Source organism: Crocuta crocuta, unplaced genomic scaffold, assembly GCF_008692635.1.
Source record: "Crocuta crocuta isolate KB4526 unplaced genomic scaffold, BGI_CrCroc_1.0 scaffold145, whole genome shotgun sequence".
NCBI lineage: Eukaryota > Metazoa > Chordata > Mammalia > Carnivora > Hyaenidae > Crocuta > Crocuta crocuta.
The window spans coordinates 3,664,282-3,687,403 of record NW_027530857.1 but is presented as its reverse complement, the minus strand read 5'-3'; the positions used below and the strand labels follow the sequence as shown (position 1 = coordinate 3,687,403).

At 39.2% G+C, this 23,122-nt stretch overlaps 2 protein-coding genes across 11 annotated transcripts in view; one reads left to right on the top strand and one right to left on the bottom strand.

The window, feature by feature from the left end:
* The window catches only part of CDKAL1 (CDKAL1 threonylcarbamoyladenosine tRNA methylthiotransferase), a 700,075-nt gene that overhangs the window by 398,091 nt on the left and 278,862 nt on the right, over nt 1-23,122 (top strand). The gene's annotated exons all lie outside the window — the stretch shown is intronic.
* LOC144235957 (uncharacterized) overlaps nt 14,374-23,122 on the bottom strand; it is a 24,874-nt gene continuing 16,125 nt past the window's right edge. For all 4 annotated transcript variants that reach the window (XR_013336372.1, XM_077769574.1, XM_077769573.1 and 1 more), the window contains 2 exons: nt 14,724-14,775; nt 14,374-14,604 (listed from right to left, as the gene is read on the bottom strand). Coding sequence is in view for 3 of the 4 variants with exons in the window: in XM_077769574.1 (XP_077625700.1) it covers nt 14,570-14,604; nt 14,724-14,775 (87 nt within the window). In the remaining variant the exon portion in view is untranslated. The remainder of the gene's footprint in view (nt 14,605-14,723; nt 14,776-23,122) is intronic.

Sequence of the window (23,122 nt, the reverse complement as noted above, 5' to 3'; positions counted from 1 at the left end):
GGGGTGATGACTCCAACATCTCTTTTTTGAGACACGGTGCAGTCCACAACAGCCTCCTTCTGCGGTGACTGGACCTTGTGTAGTGCGCCGTTTTAATCCCCTTGTTTGAATTAGATAAATCTCTGTGCGCATGATTTTCTTAGTGGATGTCTTAGAGACTGCAGATAATATCTTAGTTTATAACAGTCTCTTGGGCTTAATCCCAACGTTATAGTCTTGTACAAAACCACTTTCATGTGTAGCTGCTCCCTGTCCTGTTGTGTGTTCTGCTTGCCACTCAGATTGTGTCTTTGTACACAGTATGCTCATTGGCACACTTCTCACTGGTGCTTTGTGCCGTGGTCTTTTAAATTAGGTAAGATGAAATCAAGAGTTAAAAAGGAAACCCACTTGCACCGTCTTTTATATTTACCCTCGGGGTTTTCATGACCTGTGCCCTCTGACCTGTGCCCTCTGTAGTTTTTCATGCGGCCTGTAGTTTCTGTCTAGTGTCCTCTCCTTCAGCCTGAAGAGCGTTGTTTACTAGTTTTCACGTGGGTCTGCTAGCCACACGTGCTGTCTGTCTTTGTCTGTCCGGGATGGCTTCATCTTTCTTTTTTAGGAGCATGACTGCTCTCCATCTAGAATTCCTGATGCCATACTTTCCTGATGATGACAGCTTTGTAGTAGAGGCTAAAGTCTGGGATTGTGAGGTCTTCTCTTTTGGTTTTCTTCTTCGATATTACTTTGGCTATTCGAGGTCTCTTGTGGTTCCCTAGAAATTTTAGGATAGTTTGATCTAGATTTGAGAAGAATGCCGGTATAATTTTGATTAGGATTGTATTGAATGCGTAGATTGCTTTGGGTAGTAAATGACATTTTGACAATATTTATTCTTCCTATCCATGAGCATGGAATGTTTTTCCATTTCTTTGTGTCTTCTTCAATTTCCTTCATAAGTTTTCTATAGTTTTCAGCATACATATCTTTTACAACTTTGGTTACGTTTATTCCTAGGTATTTTATGTTTTTTTGTGCAATTGTGAATGGGATCAGTTTCTTGATTACTTTTTCTATTGCTTCATTATTGGTGTATAAAAATGCAACTGATTTCTGTACATTGATTTTGTACTCTGCTACTTTGCTGAATTGATGGAACAGCTCTAGTAGGCTTCTGGTGGAGTCTGTCGGGTTTTCTACGTAGAGTATCATGTCGTCAGTGAAAAGTGAAAGTTTGACTTCTTCTTTACTAATTCTAGTGCTTTTTATTTCCTTTCGGTGTCTGATGGCTGATGCTAGGACTTCCCGCACTATGTTAAACAACAGGGGTGAGATTGGACATCCCTGTCGTGTTCCTGATCTCAGGGGGAAAGCTCTCAGTTTTTCCCCGTTGAGGATGATGTTAGCTGAGGGCTTCTTATAGATGGCTTTTATGATGGTTAAGTAAGTTCCTTCCATCCCAACTTTCTTGAGGGTTTTTATTAAGAAGGATGCTGTATTTTGTCAAATGCTTTTTCTGCACCTATCGACAGGATCATATGGTTTTTATCTTTTGTGTGTGTGATTTATCACATTGATTGATTTGCGAATATTGAACCAGCCCTGTCACCCAGGAATGAATCCCACTTGATTGTGGTGGATAAGTCTTTTTATGTGCTGTTGAGTTCGATTTGCAAGTATCTTGTTGAGGATTTTTGCACGTGTATTCATCAAGGATATTGGCTTTTAGTTCTCTTTTCTTGCTGAGTCTTGGTCTGGCTTGGGAATCAAAGCGATGCTGGCTTCGTAGAATGAGTCTGGAAGTTTTCCTTCGATTTCTGTTTTTTGGAATAGCTTGAGAAGAATGGGTATTAACTCTGATTTAAGTGTCTGGTAGAATTCCTCAGGGAAGCCCATTGCCGATGGCTCTTATTTGTTAGGAGGTTTTTGATAACTGATTCAATTTCTTCACTAGTTATGTATGGGTCTCTTCAGATTTTCTTTCTCTTCCCATGCGAATTTCAGTAGTGTGTGTGGTTTAGGAATTTGTCCATTTCTTCTAAGTTGTCCAGTTTGTTGGCATATAATTTTTCATAGTATTCCCTGATAATTGCTTGTATTTCTCAGAAATTGGTTGTAATAAGTCCATTTTCATTCATGATTTTGTTTATTTGGGTGTTCTCTTTTTTATCTTTTTGAGAGGCCTGGCTAGAGGTTTATCAATTTTGCTTATTTTTTCACAAAACCAACCTTTGGTTTTTGATCTGTTCAGCTATTTCTTTGGATTCCATATTGTTTATTTCTGCCATAATTCTTATTATCTCTCTTTTCCTGCTGGGTCTGGGGTGCTCTTGTTGCTCTCCTTCTAGTTATTTTAGGTGCGCTGTTAGATTTTGTATTTGTGATTTTTCTAATTTCTTGAAGTAGGTCTGGAGTGCAATGTACTTTCCTCTTAGGACTGCCTTTGCTGCATCTCATAGAGTTTGGATTGTTGTATTTTCATTTTCATTTGCTTCCATATATTTTATAATTTCTTCTCTAATTATCTGATTGGCCCATTCATTCTTTAGTAGAGTGTTCTTTAGCCTCCATGTTTTTGGAGGTGTTCCAGACTCTTTCCTGTGATTGATTTCAAGTTTCAAAGCATCGTGATCTGAAAGTATGCATGGTAAGATCTCAATTTTTATATTGATTGAGGGCTGCTTTATGTCCCAGTATGTGATCTGTCTTGGAGAATGTGCCATGCACACTTGAGAAGAAAGTGAATTCCATGGCCTCGGGTTGTAGAGTTCTAAATGTATCTGTTAAATCCATCTGGTCCAATGTGTCATTTAAGTCCATTGTTTCTTTGAAGATTTTCTGTCTAGTTGATCTGTCCATTGCTGTAAGTGGAATATTAAAGCCCCCTGCTATTTGCACATTCTTATCCATAAGATTGTTTATGTTTGTGATTAATTGTTTTTATGTATTTGGGTGCTTGTGTATTTGGTGTGTAGACATTTATAATTGTTAGCTCTTCCTGATGGATACATCCTGTAATTATTATAGAACACTTTCTTCATCCCTTGTTACTGCCTTTACTTTAAAGTCCAGTTTGTCTGATGTAAGTATAGCTACTCCAACTTTCTTTTGACTTCCAGTAGCATGATAGATATTTCTCCATCCCCTTACTTTCAATCTGAAGTTGTCCTCAGGACTAAGATGAGTCTCTTGCAGACAGCAAATAGATGGATCTTGTTTTTTTTATCCATTCTGCTACCCTGTGTCTTTTGATTGGAGCATTTAGTCTATTTACATTCAGTGTTATTATTGAAAAATATGGGTTTAGAGTCATTGTGTCCTTTGTAGGGTTCATGCTTGTGGTCGTGTCTCTGGTACCTTGCGTTCCTTGCAACATTTCCCTCATAGAGTCTCCTTCAGGATTTCTTGTAGGGCTGGTTTAGTGGTGATGAATTCTTTCCATTTTTGTTTATTTGTGAACCCTTTTATCTCTCCTTGTATTCTGAATGACAGGCTTGCTGGATAGAGGATTCTTGGCTGCATATTTTTTCCGTTCATCACATTGAAGGTTTCCTGCCATTCCTTTCTGGCCTGCCACGTTTCATTAGATAGGTCTGTCACCCCTCTGATAGGTCTCCATTTGTATGTTAGGGCCCTTTTATCCCTACCTGCTTTCAGAATTCTCTCTTTGTCCTTATATTTTGCCAGTTTCACTATGATATTTAGTGCAAAAGATCAGTTCACGTTACATCTGAGGGAGTTCTCTGTGCCTTTTGGATTTCAAGGTCTGTTTCCTTCCCCAGATTGGGGACGTTCTCTGCTATAATTTGTTCAAGTATTCCTTCAGTGCCTTTCTCTCTCTCTTCCTCTTATGGAATTCCTATGGTACAGATATTGATCCATTTGATTGTATCACTCATCTCTCAAAGTCTCCTTTCGTGTTCCTGGATCAGTTTATCTCTCTTTTTCTCGGCTTCCTCTTTTTCTATAATTGCGTCTTCTAATTCACCTATTCTCTCTGCCCCTTCAATCTGTGCATTGGACACCTCCATTTTATTATGCACCTCATTTATAGCATTTTTAAATTCATCACAACTATTTTTAAGCTCCATAGTTCAATAGCTTCTCTGTCTTCCATGTCTTTTTCAAGCCCAGTGATTAATTTTATGACTGTTGTTCTAAATTCTTGTTCAGTTATGTTGCTTATATCTGTTTTGAGCACTTCTTTAGCTCTCATTTCTTCCTGGAATTTCTTTAGAGGAGAGTTCTTCCGTTTCGTCATTTTGGCTAGCTTTCTGTCTCTTGTTAGTTTTAAAAGCTTGTTATGTGCTCTGCACTCTGCACCTGCGAGCACTACTGTATTAAAGAAGGCTCATTGACTGTCCAGGGCCTGTCCGTTCAGTAAGTGTTCTTTTAATGGTGTCTCTTGGTCTCTCTTGTTAAGACCTTGGTTATTTTATTTCCCTCCTGGCAGTGGTATTTGGGACTCCCCACCATGTGTACTTTGGCTTGTTGCTTGAGGCAGTGAGATGAAGACCCACAGCCAAAATTGGGTAGTTGCCAAGTGTAGTGTGCCTCTGAGTCCCCTACAGAAAACATCTTCTTTACTTTCTCCAGCCCCAGGGTCCAGCACCGAAGCAACCGACAGAAAATTGCCCAGATTTATGTGAGAGGAGGCATATTCACTTGTCTTAAGGTGTTGGTGGCCCAAAACACAGCTAGAGGCCTCCTCCCTTTCAGTTCTTTAAGCACACACACACAAACACACACACACATTGTTTTGTTTTTTACTTTCTTGAATATATTTAAAATGATGATTTAAAGTCATCCAGTAAGGGGCACCTGAGTGGCCCACTTGGTTAAGCATCAGAATTCAGCTCAGGTCATGATCTCACAGTTCATGAGTTCGAGCCCCGCATCTGGCTCTGTTCTGACAGCTCGGAGCCTGGAGCCTGCTTCAGATTCTGTGTCTTCATCTCTCTCTGCCCCATCCCTGCTCATGGTCTGCCTCTCTCTCTCAAAAGTAAATAAATGTTAAAAAGTTAAAGAATAAATAAATAAAATCAGTCAGCAAGTACAACTGCACTTTTGCCGGGACAGTTTCTGTTGGCTGCTTTTTCCCTTGTGTGTTTTGCATGTTTTATAATTTTCTTTTGAAAACTAGACGTTTAATCAAACATTTAAATATCGTGTGGAAGTGCTAGAAATCGGATACTCCTCCTTCCCCACGGTTTGTTGTTCTTATTTGGTGACTTTTCTTAATTTTCTTTAGGTTCCCCATCAGCTGATGGTGAGAGATTTGTTAAGGGTCTGGAACCCATAAGTCTTTTGTCTTCACAGTGGAGAAGGTTGGAGCGTCCCTTGTCTGCTCAATCAGTGTGCTTACAACTCTATCTGAAGCTTTATTTTCCGTTTGTGCACAACTTCAGGTTTAGCCAGAGGTGAGGGCCGAAGGCCTTCTTAGGTCTTCATTGAGCACATGCACAACCTGGACACACACACAGTCCGATGCATGCATGTGGTCTTCTAGAATCCCCACAATGTGTTAGGATTCTTCAAAGCCCCCTCTGGACATCACATTCCCTAGCTTTTCCTGTTAAGCTTTTTGGTTTATTTATTGTTTGCCGTAACTTATTCACAGCCCCAGGCAGCCTTGATGTTAAACAATTGCAGCTGATTATTTTTGACAAATGCCCCTGGGAAAAAAGCCTATTTTTCCCTGGGTGAGTGCCAGGTCAGGTTAAAAAAGCAAGCTGAGTGAGTACAGTCTTCCGTAGAACCACTAGACAGATCAGATAATGACAGTCTTCTTGAAACAAGGCTGTGTAGGAGCTCTAACTGCATTTTGTCCTTTCCAGCGGCCGCCCGGCTACTGCTTTTCCCCATGATTAAAGGCTGCTGATTTTCAAGGCTGCTGCAGGTTTGGGGAGTGGGAAGAAAGGAAAGGGCAGGCTTAAACTTCCTCATACTTATCTATTCTTACCAATAGTCCTCTCTTTTTCTTGAATAAACACTACCCAGATTGTTGCAAGCCTTTAGTTAATTTCTAGAATTCTGAAAAAAGTGTTTTTGACCATTTTGTCCGTATCTTCATTGCTTTTATGGAGGAGAGGATTTTCAGAGGCCTTTCCTCTGCCGTTCTTCCGATGTCCGTAAATATTATTTATGCCTTGGAGTGGGCTGCCTATATATCTGGCAGGCCATTCGTGTGTTGGGTCAGTCAGTTTTCTTGCTTAACTTTGTGTTCCGTGTCAGATGTGCCGTCCGTCATTTACAGTGCCATCTGCCCTCCTAATGCTTTTGAGGAGCTCACGCCATTAGTAGGTTATTGACAGCAAAAGATCACTATTAATGGAGTCTCTCGGTGGCCTGTAACAAACCTCACCGTCACGGAAAGCTCAGAGAGAAAGTGTACCCCTCATTAGATACTCATAGCTCTGGGCACCACATGGAAGGCAATGTGGCACATGTAGGCTGAATCTTGACCATGATGGTTGGTTGCTTCTCTCTCTTTCCCTTTTTAATTGATTCTTTTATTAAAAAGCATATCGAATATTATTTTGTTATTTCTTTTCTAATAATTCAACTTCCACAATCACGATCTTTTATGTTGTTGAAGTTGCAGTTGGTCTTGATTCATCAAAATGCTTTGTTTTCTTGATAATGACGTCCCTTCACAGCCCTGTCATGTTCCGTCATCCTTGTTGTCTACAAAAAGCTTGCATATCAATCGATCAGGCATTTGCTAATCAAAAAGAAGATGTTTGCTGTTAATGCTGATTTACTAAACTAAAAAGATATCAAACTGACAAGTCATAGCTGTAAACTCTGGGATTTGCAATAAGCCACTGGAAAATACTGGTAATCCAGAGGTAGTTCATTTCAGGAATTAATGAGTCATTTTATAATGGGCAGCACATTTTTTTACTGTCATGCACGTAAACACAGATTTTAAAGTGCCTCCGTTTTATTGCTGACCTTTTTGTTCAGATATCTTTGTCATGTTTCTATGTATGATTCTTCCAACTTGAATGTGTCATGATTGTATTGAAGTGTTCACACAAGTAGAAATCCTGAGTTGAATCAGAGTTGTCATTAATGGGGCCCTTTACTTGAATCTTGATCACTTCATTCACATGTGAGTCTTTATCAAAAGGGAACGCCCCTTTGAAGGGATTGCACTGAATGAGACAGGTTTTAAAGTTGCCATTTGACTTCTAATTCTGATACCTCTCAAATTTTTCAGTCATTTTACTTGATGTAAACTAACACTTAAAAGAAAAAATGGCACATTAAAAACAGTTGTGCCTTTTCATTATCTGGTGTGGACTGATCATCTCAACACCTGGTTTGAAGGGTGTATCATATGTATGTAAACCTTTGACCGTGAGGCCGGCAACAGAAAGGCTTTCTGTTTCTGTAACGAGCATGGGGAGCCAATTACTTGACTTGCACCCTCCACCCAAAACCTGAGAGAAAGAAACATTTTTTTAATGTTTTATTTGTTTCTGAGAGAGAGAGAGAGCATGAGCAGGGGAGGGTTAGAGAGAGAGGGAGACACAGAATCGGAAGCAGGCTCCAGGCTCCGAGCTGGCAGTCAGCACAGAGCCCGACGTGGGGCTCGAACCCACGAACCGCGAGATCATGACCTGAGCCGAAGTTGGATGCTTAACCGACTGAGCCGCCCAGGCGCCCCGACATTCTTTTAGATCGCATGGCCCTCTACCCTTGCAAGTGCTTTTCATATTGCAAATAACACAGTATGAAAGTGAAATGGACAGAAAACCATATCATCAACATCTCTCTGTTGCTCAAGAGATGATTGCTGTGTAGATGGGCTCCACTTGTCCCCCCCCCNNNNCCCGGAGGAGAATCGGGGACCATTTTGGTGATTGGCTCCATGAGGCTTCAGACATATTCCTTTATCTTTCACTTCCAGTCACACCAGGCTCGGCACACACTGCGCTCTTAGTCAGCCTCTGTCTGTCTCTGAAGGTACCAACCCCTGTTTGGTTTGCTGTCAGGTTTACCAGTGGAAGCCTAGAAGTTTCTTTAATATGTCTCTTCTTCTTCTCAAAGTCCTTACTATTTCAGGAAAGAAGTTGTCAAAAGAAAACAAGATAAACAGTAATCTAGTTCTGTTCCCCTTTTCTTACACCAGCCTTACCCACCTTCACCTCTGCTCGATTCCTCAGTTTCAGGTATATTTCCTGCTTTGAGGCTGTGTTACCCATGAGTTAATACTGGGACCCCAGTATGGTGTCTCTTACAGGCCTCTGTTCTCTTGTCTTAAGCAGGCATTCCTGATTTTAGAACTGAGAGACAGTCTGCAAACATAGGACTGCATGCTGCTTGTTGGCAGGTATTGGGGCCGTTCTCAGACAAGGTCCCAGATGCAGTGCTGATTTGGGTGGGGCACTGGAAGAATTTTCACATTTCTGTAGGTTTTGATGTTTACACATATCAGTGGGGGCATATGTACTAACAGTGCTTTGTGGGATACTATATAAATGTAGTCTTTTGTTTGAGCCTGGGATAGAGGAACCTCGATAGAGCAACAGGTTAATAACTGCAGAATGCTTAGGATAGTACCTGACACAAAAAGTGTTCAGTAGTTGTTAGATGGTATGATTATTGTTATCTTCTAGGAATTTTTGCATTTTACCTTAAAACAATGCATCAGATCTGAAAGTACAGAACTTATTCTTCATTTTCCTGAACGGAGATGTCTTTTGTATCAGGCGTTCCCACCCTGTAAGTTTTTTCTCCTCAGAAATCTTATGATTGACTTCTCTTGGGGGAGGGAGAAAGCTGTCTGCAGAGGCAGTTGAGTGGGATTCATGAGGGCAGTGTGAGGCTCTCCAGGGGCCAAGTCGGGAGGACTGGCCCATAGGTGACAAGTCACTCTAAGCAGAGACCAAGGTATGCCAGTGTTCACTGGGCCTCCACTGTGCTGCCGCCATCTTGTCACCTGCCTGAAAGTAGGTCTGCTGTGTGTATGAGGAATTTGTTTCTCTTCCATTGTTGAGTGAATACACCACATTTTACCCCCAGCCATTCTCCTATTGAACATGAGGACGATTTCTGAATTTCAGCTATTATGGACAAAACTTACATGAATGTTATCATTTGTGTCTTTTGATGGACATATGTGCTCATTTTTCTTGGGAGAAAATTTATACCACAGAGTAGAGTTGTTAGGTCATAGACTAAGCCTATGTTTGGCTTTAGTAAAATTGCCACCCATGTTTGAGTCTTGCCTCTTTCATCTCACATAGATTTTGGGTGGGACACTATAAAGACTCTTCAACAGATGACCCAGTATTTAATCCCCCAGGTGAGGAGTTGTTTGGGTTGGTAGTGAGTTGTTAGTTTTTCCCAGTGTGTGGCTGATGCAGTGCCTATTCAAGAGAATGAAAAAATTGGGAATACAGAGTTTTTATTTCTATTAAGTATATTTATATGATGGCAGATTCAGTAAGCCATGCTGTTAGAATGCGTTTCGGTGTAATTTGGCTAAATCTGTAATAAAAATATTTTATTATGAAACCTATCATAAATTTTAACTTGGAAGAGTTGTCTTGAAGAAAGCAGTCACTGTTCGGAAAACCTGAAGACCTTGGTTCTAACCCTTCTTCTCACCCTGATGAACTGTGTGACCTTAGACCAGCCCTGTAGCCTCGGTAAATCTTCATCTTTGCCTGGAAGTGGTAGTGTGGGAGAGCAAGCAGTTTGATCTGTACGTCTCTTAGTTTTCTCATCCTATGACTTTTTAATAAAAGTTACTTAATTTTATTTCCTTACGTATCTAATTAATAGATGAATAATCTAATAAATTAATCTGTACTAACTCAAGGAAGAGAAAGTAGTTACAGACTCAAAGGCATGGAAGGGAGGCTAAAATTTTTGACTAAGGAGATGGTGTAGAGTTTACTAAACCAGAAGTCCAGAAGTGTATGTTCTTGACACATGAAATACTAAGAGCTTTACTGGCAACTGCTTTGGTTTTTAATTTATCACAGATGTGGCTACTCAGCTACGACGTAATCAGAATCCTAAAGGACATTCCACATACAGTGTTGCAAAGGTTCAACTTTGGACTGGGTTTTGTAAAGTCAGCTTGAAACGGATTCAGCCAGTCTGTGGCTCTTCAGATCCTACGCTGATTCAGAGTCTCACATGTGGCTGGTGTTTTTCCTAACAGTTATTAGTAGGTGCCACAGTGTAGGAAAAAGGACAATCAGCCGTTTCTGTTATAATTAAAGGTAGAATTTTCCTTTCACAGTCCTGCCATTTCAAAATTCAATTTCTTTATTATATCCAGATGGGACTGAAGGGGGCCTTATATTATACTTTTTCATTTTCTGCAGAATATGTAATTATATTTACTAATATAAAATACTCTGTGAAAATAGAAGGAAATAAATGTTACATTAGACACACAGGCAACTGTAAAGTTGAGCTGCATTTGAAACCACCAGGTTTTCATATTCTCTTTGGGCTACAAGTTAACAGTTTTATTACTGACTGATGCAATATGGTACATTTCGTTTGGAGTGAACTCTGGGAATTTGTCATGTTATACGTTTTAAAGTTGGGTTAAAAATTTTGGATTTCATCATTTTCTTATTGATTTAGAGACAGGAATAGTAAAACGTGCAAAATAGTAAATGGGGATTTTTTTTCCTGGAATGTGGAGTTTTCATTTGTTGAAGACATGTTATTTTGGACAAATGAAGGTATGATTGGACACTAGCCTAGCGTTTGAGCAGTGCCCTCTGCCCTTCAACAGATTTGACTTGTTGTGTGAACTCCTTGTATCTCAATTATCTTAAAAAAGAGCTTTAGGTACGTAGAATTTAGAAACTGTCATAATTAGTCTTTTATACTTGAAGTGATGACAAATTATTTTTTGGGTAACTCTTCATTAAAAACTCTTCTATATAAAAAGTAAGATATCCTTGGATGGATGAATGGATAAAGAAAAGTAGTGTATGTAGGTACGGTAGAATATTATTCAGCTATGAAAAGAAAATGCTGCCGCTAGTAATAATCTGGGTGGATGTTGAGGACGTTATTCTAAGTGAAATAAGTCCAACAGAGAAAGACAAATACTGTATTATCTCACATACATGTGAAATTAAAAAGTAAAACGTGCTCATGGATAAAACAGATCAGTGGTTGCCAAACTGGAGTGGGAATAAGGATTAAAGTGGTTGGTGAAATGGGTGAAGGTGGTTAGAAGGTACAAAGTTTCAGGGGCGCCTGCGTGGCTCAGTCGTTTAAGCATCAGACTCTTGGTCTTTGCTCAGACTCATGTCGTGATCTCATGGTTCACGAGTTCAGGCCCCACGTCAGACTATGCGCTGACAACGTGGAGCCTGCTTGGAATTCTCTCTCCTCTCTCTGCCTCTTCCCTTCCCCGCTCATTCTCTCTCTCTCTCCCCCTCTCTCTCTCTCTCAATATAAATAAATAAACTTTTTAAAAAAGTACAAACTTTCAGTTATAAAATAAACAGACATGAAAATGTAACGTACAGCATGGACTATATTTAATAATACTGCATGTGAGAAAGTTGCTGAGAGTAGATCTTGAAAGTTCTCACCATACCAAAAAAAAATTTGTGATTATTCTGATGAGGCACGTTAACTAGATTTACTGTGGTGATTATTTCACCATATACATAAATGTCAAATCATTATGTTGTGCACCTGAAAGTAACATAAATATTACATGTCAATTATATCTCATTTTTTAAAAAATGAGCTTAGTCTTTCCTTGCCAAAGAATTACAACCTTTTCCTGCTTGGTTATGGAGTTTCAGAATCTGTGAATCTCCCACCTTCATCCACTATACCCGAGTAGTTGGTGTGTGTTTCTTACATTACTCACCCCTTAGAAGTCTTGGACGTTTTGCCATATCCACCTCCTTGACGTAAGTTCTCACTGTCTGGGTCACACTTTTTTCTTACAAACCCCAGTGTTAAGTGTGCATCTTCAAGGTCACACTTTTTTCTTACAAACCGCAGTGTTACGTGTGCATCTTCAAATGGCCATAGAGCATTTCTGGATGAAAGTGTTGTTTAAAAATGAATCCATTTCCAGGTCTTCATTTTCCATTTGTACTCTTCCCTAAAACCGATTTGTTTGTAGTGAAGTTTTCATGATGGGTCTCTTATCTCACCTCCTTCTCACCTTTCTCCATCACCTTCAGGCTACCAAGCAAATGACTTCTGAAATTGCCTTTTTCAAAGCAACTCATAAAGAGTTCCCAAGCCCCTTTCCCTCACCGTCGATTTCATCAAAGATTGCAATAATAATAAATTTTTACATTTATGCTAACTGAATATGCTGGTTTTAAAATTTTTTTGTTTTATTTTTTTAATGTTTTATTTATTTCTGAGAGAGAGAGACAGCGTGAGCAGGGGTGGGCCAGAGAGAGAGGGAGGTACAGAATCTGAAGCAGGCTCCAGCCTCTGAGCTGTCAGCACACAGCCTGATGTGGGGGTCAAACCCACGAACTGTGAGATCATGACCTGAGTCAAAGTCGGACGCTTAACCGACTGAGCCACCCATGTGCCCCTGAATATGCTGTTTTGATGAATTGTGTACTAGGAGTAATTTAATGGCAGTTCAATTAAAAAATGTTCTTTAAAAATGCTTGGAGCCTTGCAGTCACAGTGATGTTTTTATTTTAACATACACACAAATTTTGATACAGAGAAGATTGCTTAGAATGATCAATAGAAGAATTTAAAACTTAAAAATTATTAGATAAAATTCTGTGGCAGTAGAAAGGAAATTCAAAGTGGATGAAAAAAAGATGCCAATTTTCCTATTTTTTATATTTCATTGAATATGTTTAAGAGTGTGATGTAACAGTTGTATTTCACAGTCCCATATTTGAAATATGCCAGAGATTACATCTTCTGCAACTATTTAAACTTATCGTGAAAAGATTTCAGTGTCAATAAAAAAAATGTATCAGGTGGCTCGTGATTCTTAAAGAATCATTGTGGGGTAATACTGAGCAAAAGTTTCAATACCACTCATCTACAAAATAAAATCCCGCATCCTAGTCTGGCCATCTAGCGCTTGGGGATTCGGGCTCCTTTCAGGTCTCCTTTTCCAGCAATGAGTTTCCTCCCTCCCTCTAACATATACCAGCTTCCAAGTCACCTAGATCCACTGTTAACAGACCTACTGCTTTGCCTAGAATGTGCTGGAGGCTTTTCACCCTTTTCAAAGGTCACCCCAGTCTGAAATGCAGCCCCCCACCTCCAAGCTTCCCTGCTTGTTACTAAAAATCCATCTGCACTAGATCACCTCCCCTACAACTTGCCCAGCGTACACAGAGGATTAATAATTTATGTTCAGTTCTTACTTAGGACCCTATACCTCTACTAGGCAGTTACCACAGACTCCATTTTAATTAACCCCCCGCTTCCCCCACAGGCCCCAACCACACCATGTGTACAAAATATTTGGCATCGTTTATTTAGCTTTTATTAACAGCTAATCTTACCAAGGGACAATGTATTTAAGTGAGACAAACTATAGATTTGGTATACACCATTCTTATTTTGGCTTTTTCAATGACCGGTTATACGCCTCTAAGTAAACATCAACTTTAGATACTTTATATCTAAATTTCTCCATTTTAAGCTTGAAGATGATGCTCTTAACGTTTTAAAGTATACAGTTTGATGACAATTTTTGGTAAATTTATATAGTTGTACAACCATCACCGCAATCCAATTATCACAATCATTTTTAAGATTCAAATATAATTGACATATAATATTAGTTTCATGTATTCAATATAATGATTCGATATATGTATATATTGTGAAATAACCCCAATAAGTCTAGTTAAAATAGTTAAAAAAATTTTTTCCTTGTGGTGAGAACTTCTAAGATCTGTCTTATTTCACTTAGCATGATGCCTTCCAGGTCCATTCAAATTGTTGGAAGTGGCAGGATTTTTTTTTTAATGGCTGGATATGTTCCTGTTTGTGGTGTATGTGTGTGTACACACACCAGTATATACCACATTTCCTTTATCCACTCATCTATACAAAGTTTGGTTTTAAACTTCATTTAGGGGGGCCTGGGTGGCTCAGTCAGTTAAGCGGTTAAGCACCTGACTCTGACCCAGGTCATGATTTCACAGTTCTGTTCGTGAGTTCAAGCTCCACGTGGGGCTGTGTGCTGACAGCTCAGAGCCTGGAGCCTGCTTCCGATTCTATGTCTCCCTCTCTCTCTGTCCCTCCCCTATTTGCTCTCTGTCTCTCTTTCAATAAGCAAACATTAAAAAAATTAATTAAAAAATAAACTTTATTTATATAACCAGCAATTGTGGAAAGTCATTCAGTAGTTTATTAAGGAAAAAATAAACACCCATATGGGAGTATCCCATTTGTTTTCAGCTTTTAATGAGTAGTTTTAATGTGTAATCCTTAAACCTCTAAAGGGAATTTTCCCTCCTTCATTTCACTCAGAAGACATTCCAGAGTGTTAATTTTACTCAGGGGATGCTTGGGATAAATTTCTTCATCTGGAATGTGTCCTCCAATTCCTGACACCTTTCAGAGTAATTCCCAGTTCTTCCTAGATGTCCCCTGAGCCGTGCCCTTTGGGTAGTTCTGTGGAGAGATTAGTTAGGGTCCTTTGAGGATGAGAGCAGAGAAATGACTTACCATGATGTAGCCCTTCACCTCCATCCTGGGTCACTTCAGCGTAGCCCACATTTTGTTAGACTTACTTTGACAGAGTTCTTTCTTTCCCTTTCTGTCTTCTATATTCTCAATTTCTAGCTAATTTTGAAATATTAAAGAAAAGGCATATTACTTGATTTGGAAATCACTTTCCTTACCCAAGAAGAAAATTCTTAGCATGTAATCTGATGCCTTATTATCTCCTTAACCATTGTTACCTAGATCCATGTTTATCTAATCCTGAAGGCAGGTAAACATAATGGGTTAATAATATATATTTATGACCCACTTGATCATTGGAAAGGTCAAGTGGAAAGTCTGTTTGATTGTCATTTTTAAGGTAATTTCATCCAGCAAAAATGGATCAAAGTCTAAGATCTGAAAATACTTTTGTATGAAATTGTTTTCTCATTAGGCAGAAACTTAGAATAAAGGTGCAGCTTGTATTTTTTAAATATATTTGTAGAGGACACAGACTTTGGCAGATGATTTGGATAAAAATCTTCAGTTTCCTCTCTAATATGAAGAAACGTATTTCAATTGCATTGAATTTTCACTTCCATTTGATTAAAAAATAACAAAACTTTGGAGTGTCTAGGTGGCTTTTTGGTTAAGCATCCAGCTTCGGCTTAGTTCGTGTGTTTGAGCCCCATTTCAGGCTCTCTGCTGTCAGCACAGAGCCAGCTTTGGATCCTCGGTCTCCCTCTATCTCTGCACCTCCAACACACCCCCACACGCCACCCACTCAAAAGTAAATAAACATTTAAAAATCTTAACAAAACAAACCATTAAAAATTAGGTTAAGTCTTAAAAGGTGAATTTGATTCAGGAAATAGAAGTTTTTCCTGATCTCTTTGTTCCAGACAGTCTGTCTGATGCTATAACTTCGGAGCCACAGTGCTTAGAAAAGCAGCAGGTTAGAATATCAGGATATTCTGACAGGGTGTTCTTAGACAAGCCAGCCTACCCCTCACTCCCTGCAAATGCTTTCAATTCCGCTCCAATTAAAGAACTGACATGCGAAGCCAGTTTTACCAAGTGAAAACAATTAAAGTGGAACCAGGAGGAAATACGCCCTGTCTTGTTGCCTTATAAAAATTATACACACACTTATCAGTTTGAATTCAAATCCCATACTGTTCAGTAGCAAAAGACTGCAAAGGTCCCATTTATTATCATCTAATTTCAAGTAATGTAATAAGAGCTACTAAATTTATCCATTTTGAAACATTTGAAAAAATCTGTACATTTCTAATAGATTTGATATAAGGAAAAATATGCAACTTAACAAAATTTAAATCCCCTTCGATATATATGGAGATATTTTATGTCTTGTTTTAGAGAGATTCCCCCTTCAAGGCTTCTTTCCAACCCCACCCCAGAAATAGTTGTTAACATCTTTATATGAGTTAGTTTGTGCTGTTCCTCAAGAATAATGTTAGGTTTAGGGAGAATCACACACTGGTCTGCAGGAGTGATGCATTGATTTTAATAATATTTTTATGTCATTCTTTTTTTGTTTTGTTTTATTTTATGTTTATTTATTTTTGAGACAGAAATAAACAGAGCATGAGTTAGGGAGGGGCAGAGAGAGAGGGAGACCCAGAATCGGAAGCAGGCTCCAGGCTCCGAGCTGTCAGCACAGAGCCCGACGCGGGGCTCCAACTCATGAACCGTGAGATCATGACCTGAGCCGAAGTCGGATGCTTAACTGACTGAGCCACCCAGGCGCCCCTGAACGATACTTTTTGAGGCACATTTGTTGGAGCAGTGCGTAGGGGAGGAAAAACGTCTTTTTCTTTACGCATCCTCGTTTCTCTAGGTGGGGTTCTGTAAGTTTGAGTGGCCAAAGACAGATGAGTAAGAGTAAAATAGAAGTTGGTTAACAAGTGCATCATCACGTATGCCAGGAAGCACCCAGCATTCAGGCGTGTTTGGAACTTGGGTCTGTATCCCATCCTGTGCTGAAACAAAAGGGATTTGGGGCTTTAGCGTGAGGGAGACCAGTTAAGAGAAGGTGGCCAGGAAGACTACGGTAAAGGATTCCTTAGGGAGGTTTGCAGTGCAGATCTAAGTTTTACTTTTCGTCACCCCATGAGAGTTGTTAAAAGTTCTCTCTTCCTACTTCAGAGTGTCCATATTTATATCATTTTTCTTTGTTCCCATTTTCTGTCTCTAAAAATGGAAATTTCCTTTATAAATAGAAGTTTCCTTTACAAAAGGAAAACAAAGTCCCTGGTTTTAAAGCTTTACCTGGGTCTGCTGCTTCTCCATTGCCTTCACCTTGACATGATTCAGACAGCAGAGAGGTGTGGTTCCAATGACATGTTCTGGTTCTGGAGGCAGAGCCTGCGTTTCCCGTCCAGCTCTGCCTTCCCTTGGGCAAGGTCATTAACGTCTCTTAGTCTTAGATGCAGTAAAACTGCTTCCTCATTTGTTCAGAAGTTTAAATTCGAGACATATGACTTAGCACAGACTCTAGTACAAGAGGACGCTAACTGCTATATTTGTATCATCACCATCACTATTATTATTACTATTACTGTTAGTGCTGCTGCACACTCATGGCACTGTGATCTGGAGAGGCTGAGAACGTTTCTCGTGCCCCTAATAATCATTCCAAATAAATGACTGCTGCCGGTGCCTGTTTTTTAAAATCAAAGGTCTCGAAGACGTTTGAAGAGGTCCCTCACATTACCGTCCATTTGGGAGGGGGGAAAGAACTGTCCGTCCGTCCCTCTCCTCGTCTTTTACTTTCATTCCCATTTTTATGTTCTTCTTGAACAAAGAAATGTCTTTCTTATCTGTTTATTTTGTTCACTCTCACTGTAGCTCCCAGGACGTTTTTCTAAGGGTACTAAGTTCTTCAGGAAAGATGCTAAGATGTTTTGCTGATTGTTATCTCTGATTGTCCTTTGTTTGTTGTTCTCATATTCAGATTTCTCTCCTGTTATGCTAATGTGGCAGCTTTATGAGCCCCTGGCGTGTAAGTGCCTGGGTGATTTGGACCCTGCCTAGAAGAAAGGTTTTCTTCTTTCATTTTGGAAGAAATTGAGCTCAAAGGAATGATATTTTGTTAAGGAATATTATTAGCTGAATACTTTGGTCTTTGAAAATCATTTCGCTTCTTCAAAACCCACTGGGTAATATCAGATATTTTTATAATTTAATTCTTTGAAGATGATAATAAGAATGATGTTTCTCTTTTTTAACAGTGATTGTTTTAACTAGGATTAGTTCTTCGTATTCTATTTTTCTGTTTTCCAAAATCTCAAAAATGAATATATATTGCTCTGACAATACAGGGACATATTTTTTAATGTTTTGTTTTTAAAAGAAGTGGGGTTTTAAAAATTATTTTACATATGCTAATTACTTTATGCGTCTCTTCTCCAAAGGTGTGTAGTGGGTACAGCTTCATACGATCTATAAGTCACATCTCTCAAGTGAACAATTCTCTCTTCACCATGATTTCAAGAAAGAATGTTACAGTTAGTATTTTTGATGAAAGAATAAATAGGTGCAGAAGTGTTAAGCGGTCCCCAAGTGCACTTCTTATTTTTCTCAAATGTACTTTAAAAGATATAATTGATATTATTAGGCAAGAAAAAGCAGAATTTATATAATAGGTTGCTAGATGATTGTACACAGTTATCAACTTTGCATCTCACGACAATGGGATTGGGCATGTGTTCCCGGTTGCGGTTTGCCTGGAAAAATGTTTATCATTGAAGATTGAACTCCATTTGGAATGAAATTTTCTGTTGCCCATGTTACTAGTTAGTTTCTTCCTCTCCTCTTCTCCCATTATAACTGATTTATACTTCCATTCCAGTATTTATTAAAAATTGCTTAAGGAAAAGGACTTTGAGAGGCCGCCTGGGTGGCTCAGTCTGTCAACCTTTTAAGTCTTGATTTCAGCTCAGGTCATGATCTCACGGTTTGTGGGATGGAGCCCTACTGTCTGGCTCTGCGCTAACAGCATGGAACCTGCTTGGATTCTCTCTGCCCTTCCTCTGTGTGAGTGCTCTCTCTCTCTCTCTCTCTTTCTCTTCCTCAAAATAAAAATAAAAGACTTTTCAGTCTGACAGGTGGAGTTCCTGAATACCTGTTACCCCACTTACAACTCCTCATTGTGAACATATTATATTATTTCTTTGTTTTTTAGTGAGCAGGGGAGGGGCAGAGAGAGAGGGAGACACAAAATCCGAAGGAGGCTCGGGGCTCTGAGCTGTCAGCACACAGCCTGACCCCAGGCCCGAGCTCATGAGCCGTGAGATCATGACCTGAGCCAAAGTCTGACGCTTAACTGACTGAGCCACCCAGGCGCCTCTGAACATATTATGTTAAATGTCTCCAAATGTTTCTTTCCTTCATCCGTAAAATGACAGTGTGGCAGTGGGATGGATGAGGTTATGCTTATGACAAATGATCTCAAAAAATGACAGTGTCTTATCAAGACAAAAATGTATCTCCTTGCTCATGCTAAATGCCTGTCATGGACTGTCTGAAGCTCGGTTTGCATTGTCTCTATGTCCGAACTTAGACCGCAGAAGAACAGGGAAATTAGAGACGTAGAAAACCCCTAACTTTAAACCTGTCCAGAAATAGCACCTGTGATTTCTGCCCACATCTCATTGGCCTTTCAAGTCACACAGCTACTCCTGGGTTTAGGCGGAGATGATAACATCCCCATAGGGAGGAAGGCCACTTCATGAGGGATCAGATGAGATGCACACAGACTGCGAAGTCGGGGGCCTGCCCCCCCCCCCCACCGGGCTCGTCTACAGAGGACGCGGTTTTGTGTGTACACATTTGTAAGGTGCCCAGGAGTTTACTGTCTTCTCTGCATCCCCACTCCCAGGAAGTTAGTCTCACGTTGAATAAATACTTGCTGTGACCCGCATCATGTTACATACCAAGCATTTGTGACTGGAGTGATTCAATCATGAGAACGTTCTTTTTCGTATACCACCTAACCCTTGAAACAAAACTCACCTAAGATAGCCTCCCTGTAAATGATTAGACCATAAATAAATGAGAACTACATCTTTAACATCTGCCTTTCCATCGCATTCCTTAATTATTTGTCTCAGGTTTGAGAGAAGCGAACAGAACTGTTTTTGTTGAGTGCTCAGTGTAATCAGACTGCACTTTCCCATTAAACCGATCAGGTATCGATTTGTTCTTTTAGTGTTTAGTAGACTCAGTGGTGGTGGTGTTTTTTTAATAGAATACAAGGCAACTATATGTATATTGTACATTTGTTTTAGGATATTACCTGTTCATATAAAATGGTGTTTAGAACACAGCAGATTTTACTGTGAGTTTTCCTTTGCTGTTTTATCTTAAAATTTCTACTGTAAAATTGACTTAATTGTGTGTGTTCAAGTGTCATCAAATTTCACATACATACAGATTCTTGAAGCTATCAGGACAGCAGGATGCAAAAACTCTCTTGATGTTTTGGTGATGGCAGAGCAGAATAATAATTATGAAATAGAACAATGATAATATCAGTTGAAGATAAATGTGTGTATAATTACAACTCTTAGCATTCTGACATTAGTATCAATGTATATTTTTATCTTCATACTATAAAGTCTGATTATTGACGATGACACTTGTAATGGTAAAGGAGCATTGAAGGCCTTTTAATATTTCTGTGAAGGCTAATTAGAACAGATGTTTGTCTCAACTAACTTTATTACAAATACTGAAAATGTTAACTCTTTGTAGTTTAGAAGTGAATTTCCTGTTATAATTAAGTTATAGATCAAATGTAAATTAGAATCTGTTCACAATATCTAATCCTCCTCACTTGGGACATAAGGAATGGAAATGTTCTCTTCCTATGCTCCCTCAATTCACTTACCGATGCTATTAAATGATAATTTATTTTTAGATTGCTGAGAGTAAATGTAGGTGCTGGTAATTCACTTAGTGGCTGTTACAGTGTCATTAATGAAGTAATGGATGAAATATGACTCTGGTCTTATTTTATCTTGAATTACATGACTTTCGGAGTATTGAAGGTGATTCTGGAAATAGGATCTCCTAGAACATAGGCTTTGCCGTTTTGACTGTTAGCTAGAAGTCTTTGTAGGACTGACTCTAAAATAATTAATGTTGACTAATTAATTGGGTCATTGCATCATTCATTCATTCTCCTGTAACTTAGGTATGTAAGGGCTCAGCATTAGCGAGGATACGGGGAGATGCAGGTAGTAAGTAAGATATATCCTTGGGGTGTGAACATGTGTGGCCCAGTTACAGGAAGTGAGATGGGTGCCGATGGAGCCTGTGCAGTGGGCTTGGCATTAGAGTGGGACACCTGGCTGCTTGGAAAAGAGAGATTTAGAATAACAAAATGTTGCTACGACTGGGGTGAATTTTGAAAATGTTATGCCAAGCGAAATAAGCCAGACAAAAAAAAACCAACAAATACTGTAATGATTTCACTTGTATGAGGTGCCTAACAGAATAGTCAGGTTCATAGAGAAAGAAACTAAATGGGAGTGAGGCATGGGGAGTGATGTTTATGGGTACAGGGTTTCAGCGTGGGATGATGAAAAAGTTCCAAACATAGGTGGATAGTGGTGGTAGCTGCATATAACATCGTCACAGTACTCAATGTCATGGAATCGTACACTCAAAAATGGTCAAAATGGGAGATTTTATGTTCTATATATTTTGCCACAATAAAATAACAAAATTAATAGAAACCCAAAAATGATCATTTATAGCCCCTGCCCCCAGTTCTTCTCTTTTTAAGAGAAGTTTTTAAAAGACTTTTTTAGGGGCACCTGGGTGGCTTAGTCGGTTAAGCGTCCGACATTCACTTAGGTCATGATCTCGTGGTTCGTGGGTTTGAGCCCCGCGTCGGGCTCTGTGCTGACTGCCAGCTCAGAGCCTGGAGCCTGTTTCAGAGTCTGTGTCTCCCTCTCTCTCTGACCCTCCCCTGTTCACGCTGTCTCTCTCTGTCTCTCCTAGAAATAAATAAAAATATTTTAAAAAATAAAAAAATAAAAGAAATAAAAGAATTTTTTAACATTCCCTCTCCATCTTTTGTATCTATTATAGTTTTTCCTAATTAGGTTTCATATATAACAACTAATCTCTGCCAGATTTATGCCATTAGATTGTGTTCGTCAGATTTAATGCCATTAGGTTGTGTTGTGAAAGTCCGTAAGTACAGATGGAACTTGCTTTACTACCTTTCAAGCTAACAATATTCAGAACATTTGAGGTACTTTTGTATGAAATGGCATATTTAATAAGTTCTACCTTCCTATATTTTATTTAATTGGAAAAAAAATGCCTGCACACTTAAACATGGCTGACCCTTGAGAACATTGTGAGAGAAGCCGTTTACAAAACACTGATGTTTCTATTTATATGAATTGTCCAGAATAGGCAATTTATAGAGCCAGAGAGTAGATGGCTGCTTGTTTCAGACTGGGGGGAGGGGGTCGTGGAATGGTGGAATGGGGACAGTGGGAAGATTTGGGATTTGTTTTAGGGGGAATGAAAGTTAGATTCTACAACTAGATTTCAGTGATGGTGGCACCATCCTGTGAATAAACTAAAAACCATTTAATTGCACACTTTTTTATAAGTCAGGTGTATGGCATGTGAATTATATCTCAAACTATTTTTGCAATGCTTAAAGGAATGGTTTAACTTATCTTTTTTTGAAGGATCTTTTTGCTTTTTGCTTCATCATATGTCTTAGGTTAGTTGAAAGCAACGTAGCATTGTCAAGGTTAGCATTTTAAATATGCGTGTACTTTCTAGCAAAGCCACAAACTGAGAGAACTTTCCAACTGGTAACTATCAAAATGAATGCACAGACATCTGAACGCAAGTATTAGTACATTTTACACACTCACACACTGAGTGACCTTGTTAAGCTGGTAGTGTACATCTCAAATCAGACAGAAAATGATGATTAATTTGATGACTGCAGAGCAACAAAAATGACACATTTCTTTGAAAGATGTACCCGTTTATAGGATTGCTTTTTAAAACTCAAGTCTGTTTTCTTCAATTCATTATTTTTTCTTTGCTTTTTAATTTCATAAAAAAACTAACATTCAAACGGTTACCAGTTTATGAAAGGAGAGCTGAGTAGAAAAGCACTGGGTGGAAATAGTGTTGTGCTGAGTTGGTAAGCCATTCTGTAATCCCTGCTTCTAAAGTCGTCACCGTCACTGGCTAGATGCTAAGCAGCCTTGATACATTAGCCCTTAAACTATAAATGACCTTATATTAAAAGAGATACTGTTTACATGCTGGTTGCTACCAGACAGAGTTCTTCATACACACACACCCCCCCGCCGCCTTGTGTGCATACATGCCTGTCTGCTCCAACTTATAACCAGCTCAGAACTCAGGGTTTGCTCGGAGCTGCCATTTTTTTTGTTGTTAGCCATTTTGAACCAGC